This window comes from Channa argus, chromosome 16, assembly GCF_033026475.1.
Source record: "Channa argus isolate prfri chromosome 16, Channa argus male v1.0, whole genome shotgun sequence".
NCBI classification, from domain to species: Eukaryota; Metazoa; Chordata; class Actinopteri; order Anabantiformes; family Channidae; genus Channa; species Channa argus.
The window spans coordinates 15,117,351-15,137,337 of NC_090212.1; the positions used below are offsets into that span (position 1 = coordinate 15,117,351).

General features: G+C 39.7%; 1 protein-coding gene across 2 annotated transcripts; it reads left to right on the forward strand.

The window, feature by feature from the left end:
- Nucleotides 1-321: 321 nt before the first annotated feature.
- crlf1a (cytokine receptor-like factor 1a) lies at nucleotides 322-18,099 on the forward strand. 2 transcript variants are annotated; one of them, XM_067480662.1, is made up of 9 exons: nucleotides 322-734; nucleotides 4,040-4,318; nucleotides 6,909-7,038; nucleotides 8,370-8,539; nucleotides 13,783-13,940; nucleotides 15,042-15,116; nucleotides 15,205-15,298; nucleotides 16,937-17,125; nucleotides 17,292-18,099. In XM_067480662.1, the coding sequence occupies exons 1-9, from the start codon at nucleotides 662-664 to the stop codon at nucleotides 17,306-17,308; spliced, it is 1,185 nt and encodes a 394-aa protein (XP_067336763.1). In that variant the 5' UTR covers nucleotides 322-661; the 3' UTR covers nucleotides 17,309-18,099. The 2 variants fall into 2 exon arrangements, with proteins under 2 accessions (XP_067336763.1, XP_067336762.1); XM_067480661.1 differs by having other exon boundaries at nucleotides 323-734; nucleotides 16,937-17,121.
- Nucleotides 18,100-19,987: the final 1,888 nt, after the last annotated feature.

The window sequence follows — 19,987 nt, forward strand, 5'->3', positions numbered from 1 at the left end:
AGATAAAAACATTATAGTTCAAGTGGATACAAAGAGGTATTAATATACATTTTAACTTTGCCCACAGACAAAAAGATGAAATAGAAGAAAGGGACAAATGGAAATCTTTGTTGTAATACTGAGTGAGTCAACAGCCTCCTGTGGTGAAAAATTGTAAAGTGGGGACCTGGGGCATGGAAAGTAACAGAGACACAGTGGTTCAGTGAAAGTAAATGGCTCTGACTCTCCTACCCATCACTGAAGGGGGAGAGGTTAAAAAAAAAGCAGGGAAAGGACGGAAAGAGGGGGAAATGACTGGCGACTGTGTGGGAAGCGAGAGAGGAGGGGCCTAAAAAGTATGAACTTGTGTATGATTTTGCTGCAGGAAGCATTAAGAAGGGAAAAGACTGCAAACAGGACGTGGTATACTCACTCGTTCATGCTTTGCTGAGGACGAGCCGCCTCATGGCTTCTCACAGGGTGACTTTTTCCACTGGGTCACACTTTTTCTAGTGCGCTCTTGTGTTCTTCCTAAAATCCGGAGCATTCAGCTTGAAGCCGTGCTGCTTTTCCTCTTCCACTGTGCGTAATTTCTATCCAGGATCGCGAAAAGGCGACATCACAACAACAACAACAACAAGAGGACGCGGGATCCAGACCGAAATCCAACCAAGTGGGGAAAATGAAAGGCGTCCTGGATTTCTGCTTGATTGTCCTCATGCTGCACACTCCCGGCGTGCTGTCCTTGTCCACACGTAAGTTGCACGCCAATGTCCATCGATGCGCAGCGTCACGGGTTGGGGTTTAGGCAGGCTGCTTATTGGGTCCAGTGACACCCAAAAGGACCTGTTAAAACTTTGTGTGACACTGTCCTGCCCTGGAATGCACGGTTTCAAAGATATAACTGCTGAATATGGCATTTGAATAATAGTACATCACAGCGTAGAAGGTTGTAAGAACAGCTACCAGAACAGCACAGTGACACCACATGGGATAAATATTTTATGAGTGCAGATGGCAATGCCTTTATAAAATATCATAGCATTTCTTATATTAAAAGTGATAAAACAATAACTAGAGCTCCAGTTAAGAGAAACATAATAGGATACAAGGACCAACAATTAAAGGGCTCATTGTGTTTAAAATGTGTTGCAATGGAACATAGCTTCACAGATTCCTTCATAAGTTGGCTCAGGACACAGTGGATCTACTCTACTTGATTTCTGCACACATAAAAAAAACAAAAACAAAGGACAAATGCCACTTTTGTCCACCTGACAGCTCCTGTTATTGATGTGACCTGCTGAAGTATATTGGTTGTTTCCCTGCAGAGAAAACTCATATCCCAGGAGGCTGAATTTCAACAAGTCAGGCCATAATTCGTTTAACACATGGAGGCTTTACGAACCGCAACAAAACTGTGACATCATTTGCTCAGGTTTTGGAGAATGTTAACCGGCAGCTTAATGCACAGTAACGTAAATAAATCAAAGTTATGTCCGCTTCCCCGTTAAGTGGCTGGATTAGTTTTTATGGTGAGCTCACTGGCAAAGAATAGCTCTTCAGAGAGCATCTCTTGTATTCATCCTGTTTGAAAGGCGCTAATAAAAGAAAGTATAGTTGTAGGAGCTTAAAGGGGACAATGGACCTTGATCATAAGCTGCACTGCTGTTTAATATAGAGCCTAATTGATCATTACGGTTTTATTCACTGTAATAATAGATGGTGCTTTCCCTTCACTCAGTGTCCTGTGATTTACTGATGCCATAGAAATACATCTAAAAATGTTCCTACTAACCCTATAATTAGTTTTTTTAATGCAGCACATAATCTTATACAGTTTTACTTTATATATGCCTACAGCATATAAAGTAGTATTTGTGTTGGATGTGATCATTTATTATAAAATATTTGGCTCCAAAATACACAGCCCGAAAAATCAACCTTTTTACCTGAAATTAACATCTCGTGTTGAACTCTTTCTTCCGCCTGTGCTTGCCCAATTTAGGCTTGCCGAGATAATCTCGCCTCTCCTCAGATAACACTTTGAGTTTGATACCAAAAAATGTTAATCTATTAAAACACAAAAAACATCCGGAGACGTGTCCTCGATCCTTTTTCAGATGGCGTTACACGGCTCATTGTCACTAAATGTGGCGTGACTTCTTCCACTTGGCTCGTCCACAGTGGCCCCTCAAAATGTTCCACATGTACGACTATTGTACAACGGAAAGAGAAAAGAAGAGGCTTTCTTTGAACTGCTGCATGGATGAGCGAAGAATAAATAGGTCTTTAGAAACAGGAGGGGATGTCATGTACCTTTTGAAGACTGACAGCATAAAGAAGTGTTTTCAGTCTGCAGTACACTTCCTAATCTCACTTCTAAACAAATTCAAACCTTCTCCTTAACTCATCCTCCACTATACTGGAGTCTCATCCTTTGCCCCGATCAGAACTGTGCTTAATGCAGCCTCAGCCTCTTCAAACAAATAACACTTAACAAAGCATTTCCTCAAGCAGAGACAATAAACAGCAGTAATTATGCCTGTATCACTGCAGTGTTTGAACTGTGAACGAAAGGGTGTTAGAGGGCTTCACACCCCGCTCCAGGGCAATGTCCCATTCTTAGAGCCTGGAATACATAAACACTGATTGTCATTCAGCTGGATCAGCATCTAATCACAGCCCCCTTTTAGTCCGCTGTATCTGGTGACAAAGTCAACCAGCCTCTGTGCATGTGTTTGTTTGCGTTTGTGTGTGTGCATTAATGTGTGGAAGTGTCGTGTGAAAGCTCAAGATGGGGTTATGATATTAATATGGGTGCACCGTTACGGTCGAATGAACTTCTTCAAAGGCGGCTCTTCCATAAAGGGCTACACAATGTCTGTCAGCGTAAGGTGGCTGGCAGCTGAATAGATGTGGCCCCGGGCGCAGATTTGTAGTGGCCTGACAAAGTGTTTATGTTCTCTCTTCATGCTCAGTCATTCCTTCCCAGAGATCATCCTAAATACATGTTTTCGTAGAGCGGTCTACTTAGGTGGGCAGGATTTATTCGAAATCCTGAAGAAAGACTTGAAGAAAATCATCTTCTCTCCTCTCTTCTCCTCTCTTCTCATCATTCTTTGTTTTTCTGCTGCTTTGTTCACCTGTAGTGAAAGCAAAAACCCATCTACTATTCACCTGCCAGTTCTGTTAAGCTGCATTTATTCACAAAGTTTGGGATCAAGGCGTGTTTTACAGAAGAGAAAAATATCTCTAATTGTCCCTTGGAAAAATCAGAATCCCTAACTACTCTTTGTTTTGCAGTTTGCCAGCTTTGAAATATGATAACAAAAAATAAAAGAGACATGGCATGTATTTACTTAGCAACTTTAATTTTGAAGTTTACCAACTGTTATGTGGGGTTAAAAACTGAAAACCACAAAAAGAAATAAGCAAACAGCTGTACTGACTTACTGTACAACACGCAAGAAAGCCTCATTTCCACAAGATCTGATGAAAAACAGCAGGTTTAACAGTTTTTTTATCGCTCTAGATTGATTTTCGACATTTTCCCACATTTATTCGCAGCACAGCATGGAAATTAACACGCAGAAACTTTGAAGCACTTTAAAGCAAATGTCCAAAGATTATTGGTAATCCACCAGGATTAACGTATAATTACTTTTATTCATTTATTCTTAGGTGGGTAGAGCGTACTCCAAAATTGGATTAATAAAGATTTTATGTCCACAAAGTAGAATTTGGAACAGATGTGTTAAAACAAATATTCTACACTGAAGCAGTAAAGACTGAGCTATTCTCATGGTTATCACATTAATAAAGCTCCAAAAAATGCATCATACTTTACGAAAATTAAATTCATTATTACATTTTTTAAACTGCGCTTGGAAAATCTCATCTTTATAACTTTAGAACTCCTCCTCAGTTTGTGAAAGCTTTCTGTCCAATATTTAGAATCCTAATCTGGTGACATCATTACTGTGCATCAAGCAGCATTTGAAGATATTTATGTATCCTCTTCTTCTAACATCCATCTTCTCCTTTCACTTTCATCAAGATGTAGCAGTCATCTACCCCCAGGACCCTGTCCTCCGCATGGGATCAAACCTGACCGCCAGCTGCTGGGTTCACCCCGACCTCGGCATCCATGCCACCTCTCTTTTCTGGACGCTCAACGGTCAGCAGTTGCCCAGCTCTCTCTACAGAGTGCTGAGTCCAACCAACCTAAGTGTGACGCTTGCTGGCCTCAATGCATCCAAACAAAAGTCTGGAGACAACTTGGTCTGTCACAACCACAAGGGACACATCTTGGCTGGCTCCTGCCTCTACGTTGGCAGTAAGTGTAACACTTGTTGCAGTGATGCAGGTGGATTTTTTGTTCATTTGTCTAAAACTTTGTTATTTTCTAAGCATTTTATTTTGTTGTCTAACATGCATTTTATTTATTTATGTATTTATTTGGGAAAGGAATATATATCGGCCTTTGCTTCTGTGATTAACTGTGATGAGAAGTAAAGCACAAGTAAAGGCTTGTTCCATTAAAAACAAAGTGCAGGAGAGGAGTGTGAGAAGTGATACACCAAAAAGGTCAGAGGCGTGAAAAGGAAATGGGACTAAAGAGAAACAACAAGGAAGTAGTGGGCAGATTTTTAAGTGTCCCTACACAGTTGTGGCTATATTTTATGTTTAGTATTCCTGCCTTCAGGCCCAGCTAGAGGCCTCCGTGTGTGTGTGTGTGTGTGTGTGTGTGTGTGTGTGTGTGTGTGTGTCACTGTGTGGTGATTTGACCACCTGTGTGGTCCATTACTCGCACTCACAGGGCACAGAAATTACAATTTACAGACAAAAAAAAACAAAACATTTTTTGTACTCCCGTATCACCACAATGCATTATCAATCCGCTAAATTGTCCTTTTAAAGTTTTGCAGTAAAATTCGTTGATAAATGGTGTTAATATGGTGCATGAACAGGAATTGTTTTTCTCCAGACAATCTCCCTTAACTTTAGCAAAGGGTTAAACACATTTTAGAAATGTGCCTTGGACATTCCTCTCTTGCCAAATTTAGATGACACTAATTCTCCTTAGCTTGTGCCTTGTGAATAGCAAACATTCAAGTCACTACTAAATCTCCAGAGAGCCAAAAACCAGTACACAGTGACCGTTTCCAATACTTTGATTGGATTGGATTTGTTTGACAAGACTCAGCCTAATTCTGAAGGTATTTATTGAATCATCATAGATTCTTCACCTCTCTTGATTAAAAAAGAATCTGGATCAGTCCAGGAGAAAAACAATTTTTATGGGTACTCGGGTATACAGTTTCTTATCCACATCAACAAATATGGTGACAGGAAACAATGCTGTGATTCAAAGAAGGTCATGGTTTTTGTTATCATTTTACATATATAAAATGTCTTCTTTAGAGTTATTATCTATAACTTTTTTAATAATCATTATGTGTTTTTTTTCCATGAAACAGATGATAAAACACGAAAGACCACAAGATTGTATAAATTCCTCCTGCCACGTTTGCTTTTGTAGAGAAGAAATGGCCACACAGTCGTTTTTGTCCAGAAAACAACTGGACTATTTTTTAAATCCCAGCAGCTAGAAGAGTCAATAAGGCTTCGGGAATTAACTCGGGTTGTAACTGCTGTCAGTGGGACTGGAAAGCACTTTGCACACACTTTGTGTAGTTAGCGTCTCCAGTCAACAAATAGTCTTGTACATAATTCACTGTAAAACTACAAATATTCAATCTTACACATTACTTTTGGTCTTATGTCACCGAATTAATTACCAAGATCTGGGAACCCAAACAAAAGTCTGGTCATGAAATGCCTGAGCAGACAGGTTGTAAAGAAGCCAGATTGGACTAAACTTTGGAGGTATTACTAAAGTACACTGAAAATGTTGGTAATACTCCCACAAACTCTGTGTGCACACAAATACTGCACGTACAGTCATTAAACTTACACTAGAGACTGTTTGGGTAAAAATATTATAGCCATTGTTTTCTCTTCCAAATAAGTTTAACCAGCATAAGGTTTTGTTTAAAACATGTATGATGATCTGAAGTCTCGTGTTTCTTGTTCAATCTGACTTCTTTTTAGTGATGTTTGATAAACAACACGAATGCCATCTTATTATTAGTCATAAAAACGAGGGCCAAAGCTACAAAAGTAATATCCAAGTAGTAATAAATAGTGTCAAACGGACCTTTGAAGGATTGAGGACCACCCAAATGTCCTCACGCCTTAAAAATGTCCTCACTCTCAAAGTCTAAAATTCAAATTGGTCTACGCAAACAGAGATGAGTCCACAAACACACTCATGGACACGCACACACACACAAACACACACACGGACACAAAAGCAGACACACAAACACATTTTGACTTCTCTGTTGGTCCTTCTCTTGTAGTTCCTATACATAGAAAAATGACATTAGAAAAATGTGATTATGAGATGAGAAAAGGCCTGTGAGGAGTCGCATTGCATTTGGTCAGACACACACAAAGAGATGGGGTCGGGATCTTAATCTCTGTACGACACTGGTGTTGAGCACCCTGTGTTCTGAGAGACGAAGAATGTTGGCAGGGATCCCGAGTCTGACCAAATCAGACAGTATATACACGCACACAGACCAATTAAGAAAAAGAGACACCAATTTCTGAGGAACATCGCTGTTGGGTGAATTACACTCAGGAGGAAGAGGCTGAAGTAATGGCTGGAGGAAACTTTGTACCCTCACTGACCCTTTGTCTTTTCTCCACTTTCTTTCAATCTCTATTTCCCCGATCTTTCTCAATCTTTACCTTCTGTTTGTCTGTAACCTCCTTCTCCCTCCTCAACCATTTCATTCACCTCTTCCACCCTTTTCCCCTTCTTTTCCTTTCCATCTCACTCTCTGTCTTCGTTCCAGTGCCCCCAGAGAAGCCGGTCAATCTGACCTGCTGGTCTAGGAACACTAAAGACCTGACTTGCAGCTGGGCTCCTGGAGGGAAAGGAGAGACCAACATAAGCACACAGTACACGCTCAAGTACAAACTTCGGTATATACTCGCACTCTACAGCTCCACTGCAAATCATTCAATCCAAAATTGTGTTTGAAAATCTCCCTTTCTTTTATATAATAAAAAAATAATGTGTAATCCCAGATTTTACTTTTAGTTGTCCACAGAAAGCAGAGCACTATAAAAGAAAAAATGTTTACTAAATCTTCTTTAGTAAACACATTTGTGATAACTAAGTGCAGTCAGCACTAACGTCAGTGACAAATACAATGTGTTTCCACTGGCTGCTTCAAATTAAAAGCTATTGTGTGTTTAAATATGAATGAGCAACAGGAGCAAAAGTTCAGTTTCCTTTACCACTTTAATATAGCTCTGATACAGTGGTAGGAGGAGGAACAATATAGCAATACTGTTAAAGGGTGACTTCACATATTTTCAACTTGCTTTCTATGGCAAGTTTTTCAGCTAAAAGTAGACAGATATTTTGATATAGCGAGGTCAGAGGGAAGTGTAATGACATTTGTGTACATGTACTACTCAAACTAGAACCAAAAGAAGCAAGTTCAAAATCAGTGAACGAGTCCTTTAAAAATGACACCACCCTCTAGACTCTTTTGTTAAGTGTATTGCTACTTTATTAAAGCCCAACAAACTCTGCTTCAACATGTGGAGAAACACCAATGTTGACAAGCCTGCCATGCCTAGTTATGATTGCTAAGCTATAATTGGACAATGATGAAAATTGATAGAATTTCTGAGTAACTTATTATAAAAGGTACATGTAGAGAGATGCCATGACCGTGCCAAAAGCTTGTAAATTAAGGGAGTAAAAACCAAGAAAAAAAGCATTCTAGTCTTCAAATTTCAAATCTTTCCACCCAAAATCAACATGTTTTGAGAGATTTTTTTATGATACTAATGTGCCTAAAAAAAAAATCCAAGGAACAAGTGGAGCTGGAAACAAAGAAAAAAATATTTAACTCTCTGGCAGACCTTGTTTTATGAAAAATAACACCACTGGTAGCCAGAGGCTGAAAGTCTTTGCACAATAAAAAAGTCAAATTTCATGAGAATCAATAAAATGGATTTTCATCTGGGAACCATACATTTAAAACAATGAGTTTCACATGGGCTGTAAGCTCTATTCACATTTTTTATTAATTAAATCAGACATTTTAAAACACAAAAAAGGAAACTACTTGACATCCAGTGCCCACAGGCGTGCCAACAGAATGGAAATCCCTTACTGCTGTCAGATTAGGGTAAATCAGGATAAACTCATAACTGGTAACACATTAAGTTGACAATTCCATGTCACTTACGTTATTCAAGGATGCTGAGTTATTTCTGTGCTTTTGTTTTCCTCCCAGGTGGTATGGTAAGGAGAAGGAGTGTGAGGATTACACTCACACGCAGCCTTACTCCTGCAGCATCACCAGGGACCTGCATCTCTTCACGCCCTACGAGATCTGGGTGGAGGCCTCTAACCAGCTGGGCCGGGGTACCTCTGATGTCATCACCCTTGACATCCTCGACGTGGGTGAGTGTATGAAGAGGGGAACTTTGACCTTGTACAGCTTAGATCCTAGTGTCAGTGAGTCCCCAGGCTACAACCTATAGTTGGTGGATAAAAATGGATCATTGTGTGTGAGACTAGTCTTTTACCTTTATTGTTGGTGTCTTCAAAGTGGTTGCTAGGCCTGAGCGCTACATCAGAATCCCACATTGTCAATGCAGCCACTGAAGGAGTTAAAAAAAAAGAAAAAAAAAAGCAAATATTTAAAATGATTTCTCCCAAAAAAGAAACAAATTATGAAATTTATACAGTAAAAAAATATATTAAAACACAGAAAGAACAAATGAAATATTGCAATCAAAAATATGTGAAATAAATATATATATATATATATATATATATATATATATATATATATATATATATATATATATATATATACTGATGAAAATGAGCTGAGTTTCTTTGTAAAATAAACCGCTTTTATTTTATTTGGAAAGGAACCCCTCAGAGCCAAAACCCTTGTTTTTCTGTTGAAACTAACCCAGACTAACTTGGTGTTGCCTGTCTAAAATTAGCATGTTAATCGTCATCTGGCTCATTTGGCTCCTGGAACGCACTTGAAGGACTGACATGTTTATCTTAATGGTAGCTTATTTAATGTTTGACATTTTAGGAAATAGATTATTTGCTTCACTACTGAAATTTAGATGAATAGATTGATCCTGCCTGTGTGTCAACTTTGAGGTAGGGCAGGGAGGTAATTAGCTCAGTGCTGCAAGACTGTAAGCAACGTTAGACAAAACTAGACAAGCAGCAACTCTACAGCTAATTAATTAACACGCTGTATCTTGTTTGTTTAATCCATAGAAAAATGGTGTAACATTAACAATTAGTGGTTGTGTAGGGGATTTAGTTCCAGACTCATCCGTTGCTGACAACAGTAGCTTTAAGTTTCCACAGCACCAGGTTGACCCAGGCTCAATGGCTCTAACTGGTAGCTTCATTAAATTGACAGGAATGAGAAAACTATAGCCTAATGTAACTCTCAACAAAAATATAAAAATGCCAAGTTTTGGTTTCAGTGGATTAACATGCAGAAACCTGCACAGTGAACATATTTCGTAGGAATGAATAGGAAGCCATCAGTATCCATAGGTGATAGCTGAGCACAATGACGTGCTTCAGTTTTGACATCATCATAATATAACAAGGCAGCTATAGCACGAGTACTTGAACACATAAAGTGGTTTGCCTAAACAAACAAACAAATAAATAAACGAACAAACAAACAAATAAATCAACCTCTAGAACTTACAATTTGCAGCCAGCTAAACCAAACCAATGCAAGTTTTGACTGGATGTAGAATATGTGAGCTGCCGTTTGGGGTTATGTCTTTCCCATTGTAAACGCCATCATGCTGACAACAAGCTCAAATACATTGAAGCTACATGTGAAAATGGTTTAATAACCCTACGGCTACTCAAAGGGGAAGCAGGGAGTTCAATCCAGTTTATCATCTCATTATCATTCCTCAGATGTGTCTTGTGACCTGCAGGTTGGGAACTAAGCCTGACTGTAGTATTATCCTCATATGGGCATTTTTTAAAAATCCCTTCACTTGACATCTTCGGCGCTTTTATTCGTACAGACAGGACGTTGGCTTGACTTCTGTGATTTTGGCTTTTGGAGAAAGTCGTTCGCAACTTTCCCATCCGGCTTCACGTTGATAGGAACTGAGCAGTGTTCCCTTTTAAAGCTTTGTTATGTGGTGCGTTGCTTAGCTCAGTGTGGTTTAAGCAATCGGAGCATGCAACACAACTTCTTCTCAAATTCTTCTCTTCCCTCATTATCCCCCCAAAAAACACACTGCTACATGTCCACACCTGGACAGGCGTAGGTGTATGACGAACGGAAACGCCCTCTCTTTTGATGAGCTTATTTTCTCTTTAGTCATGCTCACTGGACACACACACACACACACACACACACGCACACACACACACACACACACACACACACATATAGAAACACTCGCTAACCCCTTTATATGTAATATTGGAATGTTGCAGACCAAATCCTGTCTCCAAGCCTGTTGCAAACCTTCAAGGTCAGAGGAGTTTGGGCTTTGAGGCTTTAGGACTTGGACCTGAAATAATACGACCTGATTAGCCTGGAACTATTCATCTGGGTTGCTCCTAAAGTGCTCCTAATGGTTTTAGGGAAACTTGGGATACAGCATATGGAGTTTCAGAGGTGAACACGTCATTAGTGAGGGAACAACCGTCCATCAAACTGTAATCCTTTTCTGTTCCCTAATGTATGCATGCACACACACACACACACACCTGTGTACACACCCTGAGGGCAGGGCAAGGCCTAGTAAAAGTATAGAAACAGAGAGACAGGCGGAGTGTAGGCGGTTTCTGGACTTGCATCTGTGTGTGTGTGTGTGTGTACACGTTTGTTTCGCTCAGGTTGCTCTGGCCATTCTTCCCAGCCAAGCAGTTTCCACAACACTAGCAGGTCATAAAACACAGCAACCACACCTGCATGCTTGAGCTGCCGTGAGTCACGCGTCTACGGTGATGTCCAATCAGTTGTGAAGGCGAGGCGGAAACACCTACAGTTTTCTCCGCATTCCTCAGTAACGGGGAGCCCTCTGAAGTGAGAGACTAGAGGCAACTTGTATTGGTTTTTCGCTCTGGAGATGATGATGTGTTGAGGAATGATGCAACATAAGTTAACAGTTAATCATCTGTAATTGGTCATGCCTCATTGACTTTTATTGGCAACTGCACGTAATGTATAGTATTATCACATTTGCTGTCATTGGAGGGCAAGTAACTTAGTTTGAAAACTAACTGGATTTCTACACATTCCAAAGACGTGCATGTTAAGTTACCTCCCCTCAGTTTCAATAAGTGGATGAATGGGTTGTATAGAAACTAAGAGCTGCTGTGGTTGCAATGATTTTATTTTATCTGGAAATCATAAGTCATTATCTCATTATCTTGAATTATCTATTGAATTATTTTGAATAATGTACTAGAATAGCTTGGCATGTCAACAATGAAACGTATAATACACTGAAAACTTGCCATTTTCAATATACTAAATAATAAATCTTATGTATGAGATGAAGCTTGATCGTTATATAATTTGGCTTTATTGGCTGTAAAGGAAATCCAGATTCAGTGTAAAAGAGAAACAGATCCAGCGATTCTTATTTTTTTAATTTAAGAAAGGCGTAGAGGATTATGACGTTTCTTTTTTTGGCCTTGCTTGCTGCTCGGGCCTGCTCTCAGCCTAAGAGGTTTTGCAAAAGCTTTAGAAACCCACTTTTGTGCTAAAAATAAATAGTTTTTCTAACATAAATAGCCACCATCATTGGATTTGCACTTCTTAAACCACCCATGAGTACACTCTGTGAATCAAACTTCAGGGAAAGCACCCACTTCCTGGCAACCATGAAGAAATCCTCTAAAACTCTCGTGTCAGTTCTCACTTTTTCCCTCCTGGGTCGTCTTGTTTGTTTACTGGTAAGGCAGGACATTATGAGTGAGGAAAGTTAAAATAATGGTCTGTCACCACGTTTGTTTGTCGAAAAGATAATCATTGTCAGATGAAAAAGCCTCCTCCAACTCACACAAGTCTTCCGACACTAGAAGGCACTCCGAAACCGCAAACTTCTGCCAATGTAGAACAATCCTTCAATGTGCTGTTAAACATGAAGACATCACTCCTAACACTTTAAATTTGAATTGAATGATTTCTTGACCATACAGACATAAAGATGCCCCTAAGCTAGGAATTTTTGGAGCAATGGCTAGAAAGGAAAATCTCAACCATCTGTCCACCAGAAGTTTATCATTAAGCTTTTAGGATAGAAATAAACGCGTTAATAGATGTAATGCATTCAAAATATCCCAGTTTGTGCCTCTCATGAAGTCATTGCACATCTGAGACTTTGTAGTTATAATTTCAACACAGCCACAGATACAAGCCACTGGTTTTCTTGATATAAGACCAAAGGTTCATTTGGCATCTTTTTAGGCTAAAATCCCTTAAAGAATCAAAACAAAGAATCCAATAAAACCAGCAGAAACCTATCACAAGACTCTGTAGTTCAGCTCTCAGAGTTTTTTAGCATCTTTCAGCGTATTATTTTGATCTTACCATATTTGATTCACGCTCAGTTCTTATTCTAGCTCAAGAAGCTGTGCTCAAACAAGAACGCTCTGATAATAATGATAATAAACCATATGCTATTTTGATCAAACAGCAGACACTGCACTGTACCAGCTCAACTTGACTCTACTCGCCTTTTTTGTTTCGTTTTCCCAGAAGTTGTGGATGTTACCTGCTGACTGGTACTTTCTCAGGATCACCTCTGTTGAGGTTCCAAATGAGCTGAAGTAATAGCAAAAGATGACGTGAAGACATTGCAGATTACTAATTGGTCAGGTAGAAGCGTCATGACTGCTGTGTCCACAGTCATCTGAACTAAACTGACCACCAGGTGGTACTATATTTGAAATGGAAAAAAAGCACCTGCTATCAAAGAAAAGTAGAGTTGAGCCAAGTTGAGCCTGTACTATGCAGTGCAAAGGTGGCTAGGTAGTAAAAACAATAGAACTAAAGAAGCCAGTATATCTCACCTCAGGAGGTAGCAGAGACCAAAACAAAGCAAAAAGGAGAGTATATATTGGACAGAAAAACAACTCGAGTGGGTTCTGTCTTTTATGTTGGCTTTGTGTGTAAATACGTCCCATGTGCCCCCATGTGGCCATAAAAAGCAGGTAGTGCTGCTTTAAAAATCTTCAATGCAAAAAGTACAATGATGGCAAAAGGAAGTGACAGTCAGAACGTTCGTAATCACCTTGATCATACTTGCTTCGATTTTAATGGAAAAAAGTGTTTTAGGATGCAGGTCATAACTTGTAGCTGTAAAGTGATTGTGATTTTCATTGTATTAGTGTCAAATTAAAGGCACTAGCTCAGAACACAATTACGTTAATGCACAGGAAGTGTGTGTGCTTGGCACTGTAGCTATTATTTCCATTGTCTGTTAATCTGCTGCTTTATTTCTTAGTTAGTCATTCGGTTTGTAGGATGTCGCCTTAGCAACGCTACAAACCTGAAGATGATCACTGAAAACTACTTAAAAGAATGTTCACATTTGAAGGGGGTGATTTTGGGCACAGCTTCAGCTTTTGATTCGACCTTCCTGCTTAATAACCTGCTTGATCTCCTCCAACCCCAGTGACCACGGACCCTCCATCAGGTGTGACGGTGAGTCGTGTCGGGCAGTTGGAGGACCAGCTGAGTGTTCGCTGGGAAGCTCCTCCCGCTCTCAAAGACTTCCTGTTTCAGGCCAAATACCAGATTCGCTACAGACTGGAGGACAGCCAAGACTGGAAGGTAAAGGACAAGGACACACAGTTATAAAGACGTTAATTTGTTCTCTTTGTCTCTTACACTCAAACAGCTCATAGCACCGAAGCACTGTTCCAGCTGTTTCTCATCTCAATGTTGTAATCACACTAATCTAGTCTGATTGAAGCCTCCTCTGCCAGATGAGTTAATAGCTGGGCTAGTCAAAATTTTCATCACTCATAAATGTAGAAGTCAGGATTTGATCAGGAGCAAAACCCAAGCCAGAGCCACTGTGTATACTTGTACTCAAACCTTCAATGAATGAAAAATATAGTGCAAAACCTTCAGTCATGCAGATGGTGCTTCCCAGAATCCTTTGGGCAAGAGTGAAGATTCTCCAGTAATTAAGGGGGAATTACAAAGATGTAATGTAAGCAAGTCTTTGCTCGCAAAGTGGAAAAAGAAAAGAAGGGGAGTGGAGAAACGACGGAGGGATGAGAAGGAGGAGAGAGGAGACTTAAATCCAAGTAACTTTAAGGGTTTAGTGGTGAAAACAAAACGCAATTTCCCTCTGAACTGGCCCTAATCATGAGGTCATGCTGAGGAATGGAGGGATGCATCTCAGCTGTTAATGTCTTCAATATGGCTGTAAAGACGCTCAGCAGTAACTTCTGCTGATTTGGCTTCTCCGCATCACATCATTAGCCCTCTGATGCCTGTAATTTCCATGTTCTGTTTTCTGTTGGGGTCGCTCTTAACAAGTGTTTACAGACAGAGAAAGTGGGGATTATTAACTGCAGCGTGTGAGTTTCTTTCTCGCTGTTGTTATTTTTGCCAGCTGTATGTTTGTACCTGTACCTGGGCCTGCTGTCACGTGTATTTCCCAGCATATCCAGCTTTGTTATAAGTAATAGAGAGCAGATTTGTACCCAACAGGCACAATTACATGAAAATATTTTCATAAACATGCTGATCAGGAGCCACCAAACAATGTGGTGTTCATGCATATTTTGGTCTGTGCATGGTTTGTGGTCTCTTTAACATCTTGATTCTGCCCATTGGTATTTAATACTGCGGTCAGACCTCCAGCACTCAGCTCCTCTGTGTTTCTGTCTTGTTTTTGTTTTTTTTGTTTCTTTCTTATAGGTTATGGATGATGTTGGTAACCAGACTTCTTGTAGACTGGCAGGATTAAGACCTGGAACTGTGTATTTTGTCCAAGTAAGTGTGTGTCCATCTGTACAACAATATACTTTACTTAATATTGCTCTAAGGTTGACAGTTTAAATAGTTTTATTAATTCCCTTAGGTTCGCTGTAACCCTGTAGGCATCTATGGTTCTCGCAAAGCTGGGATATGGAGCGAGTGGAGCCATCCCACCGCTGCGTCCACACCCCACAGCGGTGAGCAGACTCTAAGTTGCCAGTGTTTTTTGCTCTTGGCCCCATTTTCGGCAGCCTTTTGGTACTCTCTGAGAGCCAATTTATACAATTTTACAATTTTAAAGGCAATTTGCACCGCTACAAGTTTGGATCATGGTGTACTACATGTCCCGATGCTCTCTCCCACTGCTGGCGACTAACAGCCTCAAAGAAAAAGAGGAAGATTCCCCTTGTCTATCACACACACACACACGCACGCATGCACGCATGCACGCATGCACGCATGCACGGGCACACACGTGTGTGTGTGTGTGTGTGTGTGTGTGTGTGTGTGTGTGTGTGTGTATATATATATATATATATATATATATATATATATATATATATATATATATATATAGCGCATATTCATAGTTGAACTAAAGTTGAACATGTCAAAATCAAATCAAATTTAATTAAGATGTAGCTTAGAAATGCCAGTTAAATACCAATTAATCTCATTAATAGGGTGAATTCGGTGCGACCTTTTAATTTAAAACCTTATGAAAACATTGCAACATGCATCACATTTATGCCGCCACATTTAAACGTCTGAGAAACATAAATGAATTTGCAAATACATGTTAAAAAACTAGGCTGGCTGAGTTAAACATGTGCTGGTTGTGTGACCACTTGTTTCTAATCCACTGGCTGCTGTAAAACCATGGTTACGTGGGGTTGTTTCCTCCCCAGACCTCAGCTGTGAAATTATTCAATAAAATGTTTTTGTAACTTCTAGAAATAATCGGCAGAACAACTATTAAACACGAAAGCCAAGAATTTTGGCCTGAGTATGAGACTGAATGGGGTTGTGACATTCAGTGCTTGAACTTTTCAGTTCCCATTTCTGTATGTCACAATGGCACAGACGCTACACATCTTTGAACAATTTGCAACTTCTTTTTTGTTGTGTTCCCTCGTTTAATTGTGCCCATTTCTGTTTCTCTTCTGGTTCTTCTTTTCATTGGCTACACTGTGACGTACTTGAACTTTAAGTATGTCATTACTTAATCTATTTGTTTTACTACATTTCAGATGACAATGTTGTTCTGGTGACTCCTTTGCTTTTAACTCATATATATAATTTTGTGTTTTAAATAAAACACATACAATAAGCTTGTTAAGTACAATCCAGTGTTGATCAGTTGTTTTGCCATTTGACACATTACCAAAAAGCAGTGTCACACAGAGAGACTTCATGTCTAAACATCTCACATGGTTCCAATTAAACACCTGTTTTAAGCAAAAATAGATAAACGTATCCAATATTCCACAAAAAGTAAAAAAAAAAAAGAGTTATGTGAGAGAACTGTTTTTCTTCTTTCTCTTCGCATTAATCATCTCATAACCCCTCAGATTTATCCTGTGAACCCACTGGCTTGAAACCACTGGAATAAACTGCCCCCTCTCTACATAAATCTAGCTCCAACTCAACAGCAACAGCAGTTTTATGATACTTACACGTTTTTACATTAGTACCAACCTAAAGGTTTTCCCTGTATAACCTTTTTTCTTTAATTATTCATACTTGCAAGTACATTTAGCTGGTATTTCTTTGCTTTCTCACTTGTTCTCCCCTTTGACTTTGTCTCTCTCCATCCCTCTCTTCTCTTCTCAAAGAGCGGTTGATGTCGGGCTCCTGTGACTCCAAATCCAGTGGGGACTCCAACTCCACCCTGCGCAGGGAACTGAAGCAGTTCTTCGGCTGGGTGCGCAAGCACGCCTACGGCTGCAGCAGCATGTCCATGAAGCTGTACGACCAGTGGAGAGTCCTGATGCAGAAATCCCACAAAACTCGCAACCAGGTAGGTAAGCATCACTAATGCAGGGATGAAGCATGTGCAGACACACAAATCTACTCAAATCTGAACACAGACACGCATGCAAACACGTGCAGCACACACCGACACATGCACAACGTAAAAACTCTGTTTCATAAAAGCTGATTTGTAACAGATTCTGTCTTTCAATATAGGTTCTCCAAGGGGATAAATCCTAGCACACCCTGCTTTTACAAGCAGAAAACAAGTCAAGAAAAGAACTGAGTAATTGTGTTACAGTATGTGTTCTTGTCTGTGTGGGTGAGTGAGAAATGAAAAAAGAGATTGTATTCATATATGGGAAATATAAAGACAATTTGCTTTGAACATTTTGTGCGGACACCAGCAACAGACGTGAGAAGACATTCAAAGAAAAACAGTGGGAATTTCCTCCTTCGTGCATCTTCTCCAGTTGACACGAGCGCTGCTTTTGCTTGAGAAGGTGCAACTGGGGAAGGACTGAGAAGCTGGAGCCATCATGGACATCACAAACTCACAGAGGACATTGTAGCATGAATAAGTTGGACCTCAGTAAAGACATTTGACATGGTGCCTGCTCTAAATGTCAAAACAGATTCAAACAAGGATCAAGAAGCATTTGTGTGCTGAAGTATTTTAGGAGCTTTTTGGGTGAATTCGAAGCACCATCTAGTGGCTGTTCGACGTGCATGGATACCCCAATCAAAGCGTTTCCCGTGTTCCTGATGTATAAAGACAAAAAATTAACAGATTTGTAACAGTATTTGTAGTTTATGCTTATACATGTGGATAATGTGCCAAACTGGTTCATTCAGGATTTCTCTGTTCCCGAGTGACAGTATGTGACTGATGACATGACGGTGTTTGTGTGTGCAGATGTTTTCATGCCCTGATTTTTGTACTGAATTGTACCAGCATATTTAAAACTGTATAAAGTTATGTTTTATCTTAAGTTATGTTTAGTTAGTAAAGAGATATCAATGACTGAAGTTTTTATCAATCTTTAATGCTGATCCGTACAAATGTCACAAGCAGAGATTTTGATAAAGAGATGAATGGATTCTACAGCTGCAACGCAGACATACACACTCTTCTCAACATGTTAACGCAATCTTTTTTTTTTTTATGGTGCTCCACTTATTGCTTGACACATTTTCTGCAGGGAATTTGGTCCAATTGTCAGAGCTGTAATATTTCCAAACAGCAGTTTTTCATGTCCCCCCAGAATTAGCAGATAAGAGTTTCTATGCAGCTTCCATACACTTCTGTATACATGCAGCTTGAAACAGCATCTTTGATCTAAAGGGATACGATCCTAAAAGAAGGTAAACGTGCTATATCTTCGATAATTTGCTCTTCTCAATAGTGACATACATTACAGTGGAAAAGGAAGATTACATATTCTATAGGCAAAAGTGTGTTGAAAGCTTATATTTCTTCTGTTTATATTTCCATGACATCATGGAATCTCTGTTTAGTACAATGAGCAAACCAGGATTTCCTGAAATATTTTTAGATAAACACTGGGAAGGATAATATATTCATTATCAAAAGTACCTACTAGTTCATTAGAGGATCTGAGGGAGCTGAAGCCCATCCCAGCATGTGAAATGTGTTCAGGGATTGTGGCAAGCCAGGGGCTTGATTGACCTAATGTGCAATATTTCAAAAACCATAGAAAAAATGAAACATTGCACTGTATACAGTAGAATCAAACAGTCCAAAAATGTCAAGACTTGGAAAATTAGTGTTCAGTAAAACAGTGGCAGAACGTGTTTGCAGCTAGAATTCAGTTTGGTGCTTATGACCAAATCATCCTTCACAGGCCAAAGTGATATAAAATGTCAAGTGCTGCCCACATGGTGGCGCTCTCTGCTCCTTAAATCTAATTTGCTCATCTTTAGCCTTTAACTCTGTGAACGGACTCTTTCTAACTGACAAAAAAACAGAGAGCCAAGAATGAAAACATAACGTTAGAGCGCGCTCTGAAATGCTCATGTGTGTGGTCCATCTCGTTCCCGCAGTGAGTTACATCGTTTTACAAATCTAACTCAACTTGCTGCCTTTTCATAGACTTATGACTTATGAAAATTAAGACACTAGTTTTGTTTCCTGTCAGTGACCCGGCCAGGCTGTGAGTTGATGGCTGCTGATGCTACTGCAGAGTCTTGTTATAGAGCCTGTGACCAGTCGGTCCCTGGTGTTTAATTTTTAAGCGCTGTGGGGTTTTTCTTGGTCAATGCTCTGCTCTACAGACTGTAGTTACTTTGCGCCATTGATTACTGTACATTTGGGTTTTTAGTTTCTAACATCTCTTGTGTTTTCCTTCCTCAAAAAAGCTACTGCAGCGTGGGTAAATAAACATGGGTACTCTACCTGTTTTTTACTCACCAGCAGCCTCAGATCCATCATTCTGCTGTTTACGGTGTGTCAATCGTTTGCAGCATTAAAATGTTCCCATGCCGATTTACTAAGTAAAGAAAAACTGCGTGATGTTTAAGACTTTGAATACATCCATTTTCAGCATGTCAAATGTCATCTTGCAAAAGAAGAACAGTCTGAGTCTTTTCATTTTTAATTCCATGTGTACTGAAGAGCTATTAGTTACAGCATGCACACTGTAATTGAGAGCTCCAGCACACATTCTGCAGTAACCTGATGCCTCGGAATAGGATGCTTAATGAACTTCATTACATGTGACTGACATGATTGTTGTTGCACTGCTTTTTCTGGACCCTTCAAAGTGCACCTTTCTTCCATATGAGTCCATATGTTCTGCTGAAGCGCATTCATTGTTGATTTTGGTCTTTATTCAGCTTTAAAGTACATTTCTAAGTCATTTTAGTTGTAAACTATCACTTTTCACCTCTTC

Excerpts from the sequence above, each read along its gene's own strand:
- crlf1a (XM_067480661.1), top strand. The coding sequence starts at position 662 with ATGAAAGGCGTCCTGGATTTCTGCTTGATTGTCCTCATGCTGCACACT. Across the intron at positions 7,039-8,369 it reads ACGCTCAAGTACAAACTTCG|GTGGTATGGTAAGGAGAAGG; the intron begins GTATATACTCGC and ends TTTTCCTCCCAG. Across the intron at positions 13,941-15,041 it reads AGGACAGCCAAGACTGGAAG|GTTATGGATGATGTTGGTAA; the intron begins GTAAAGGACAAG and ends TCTTTCTTATAG.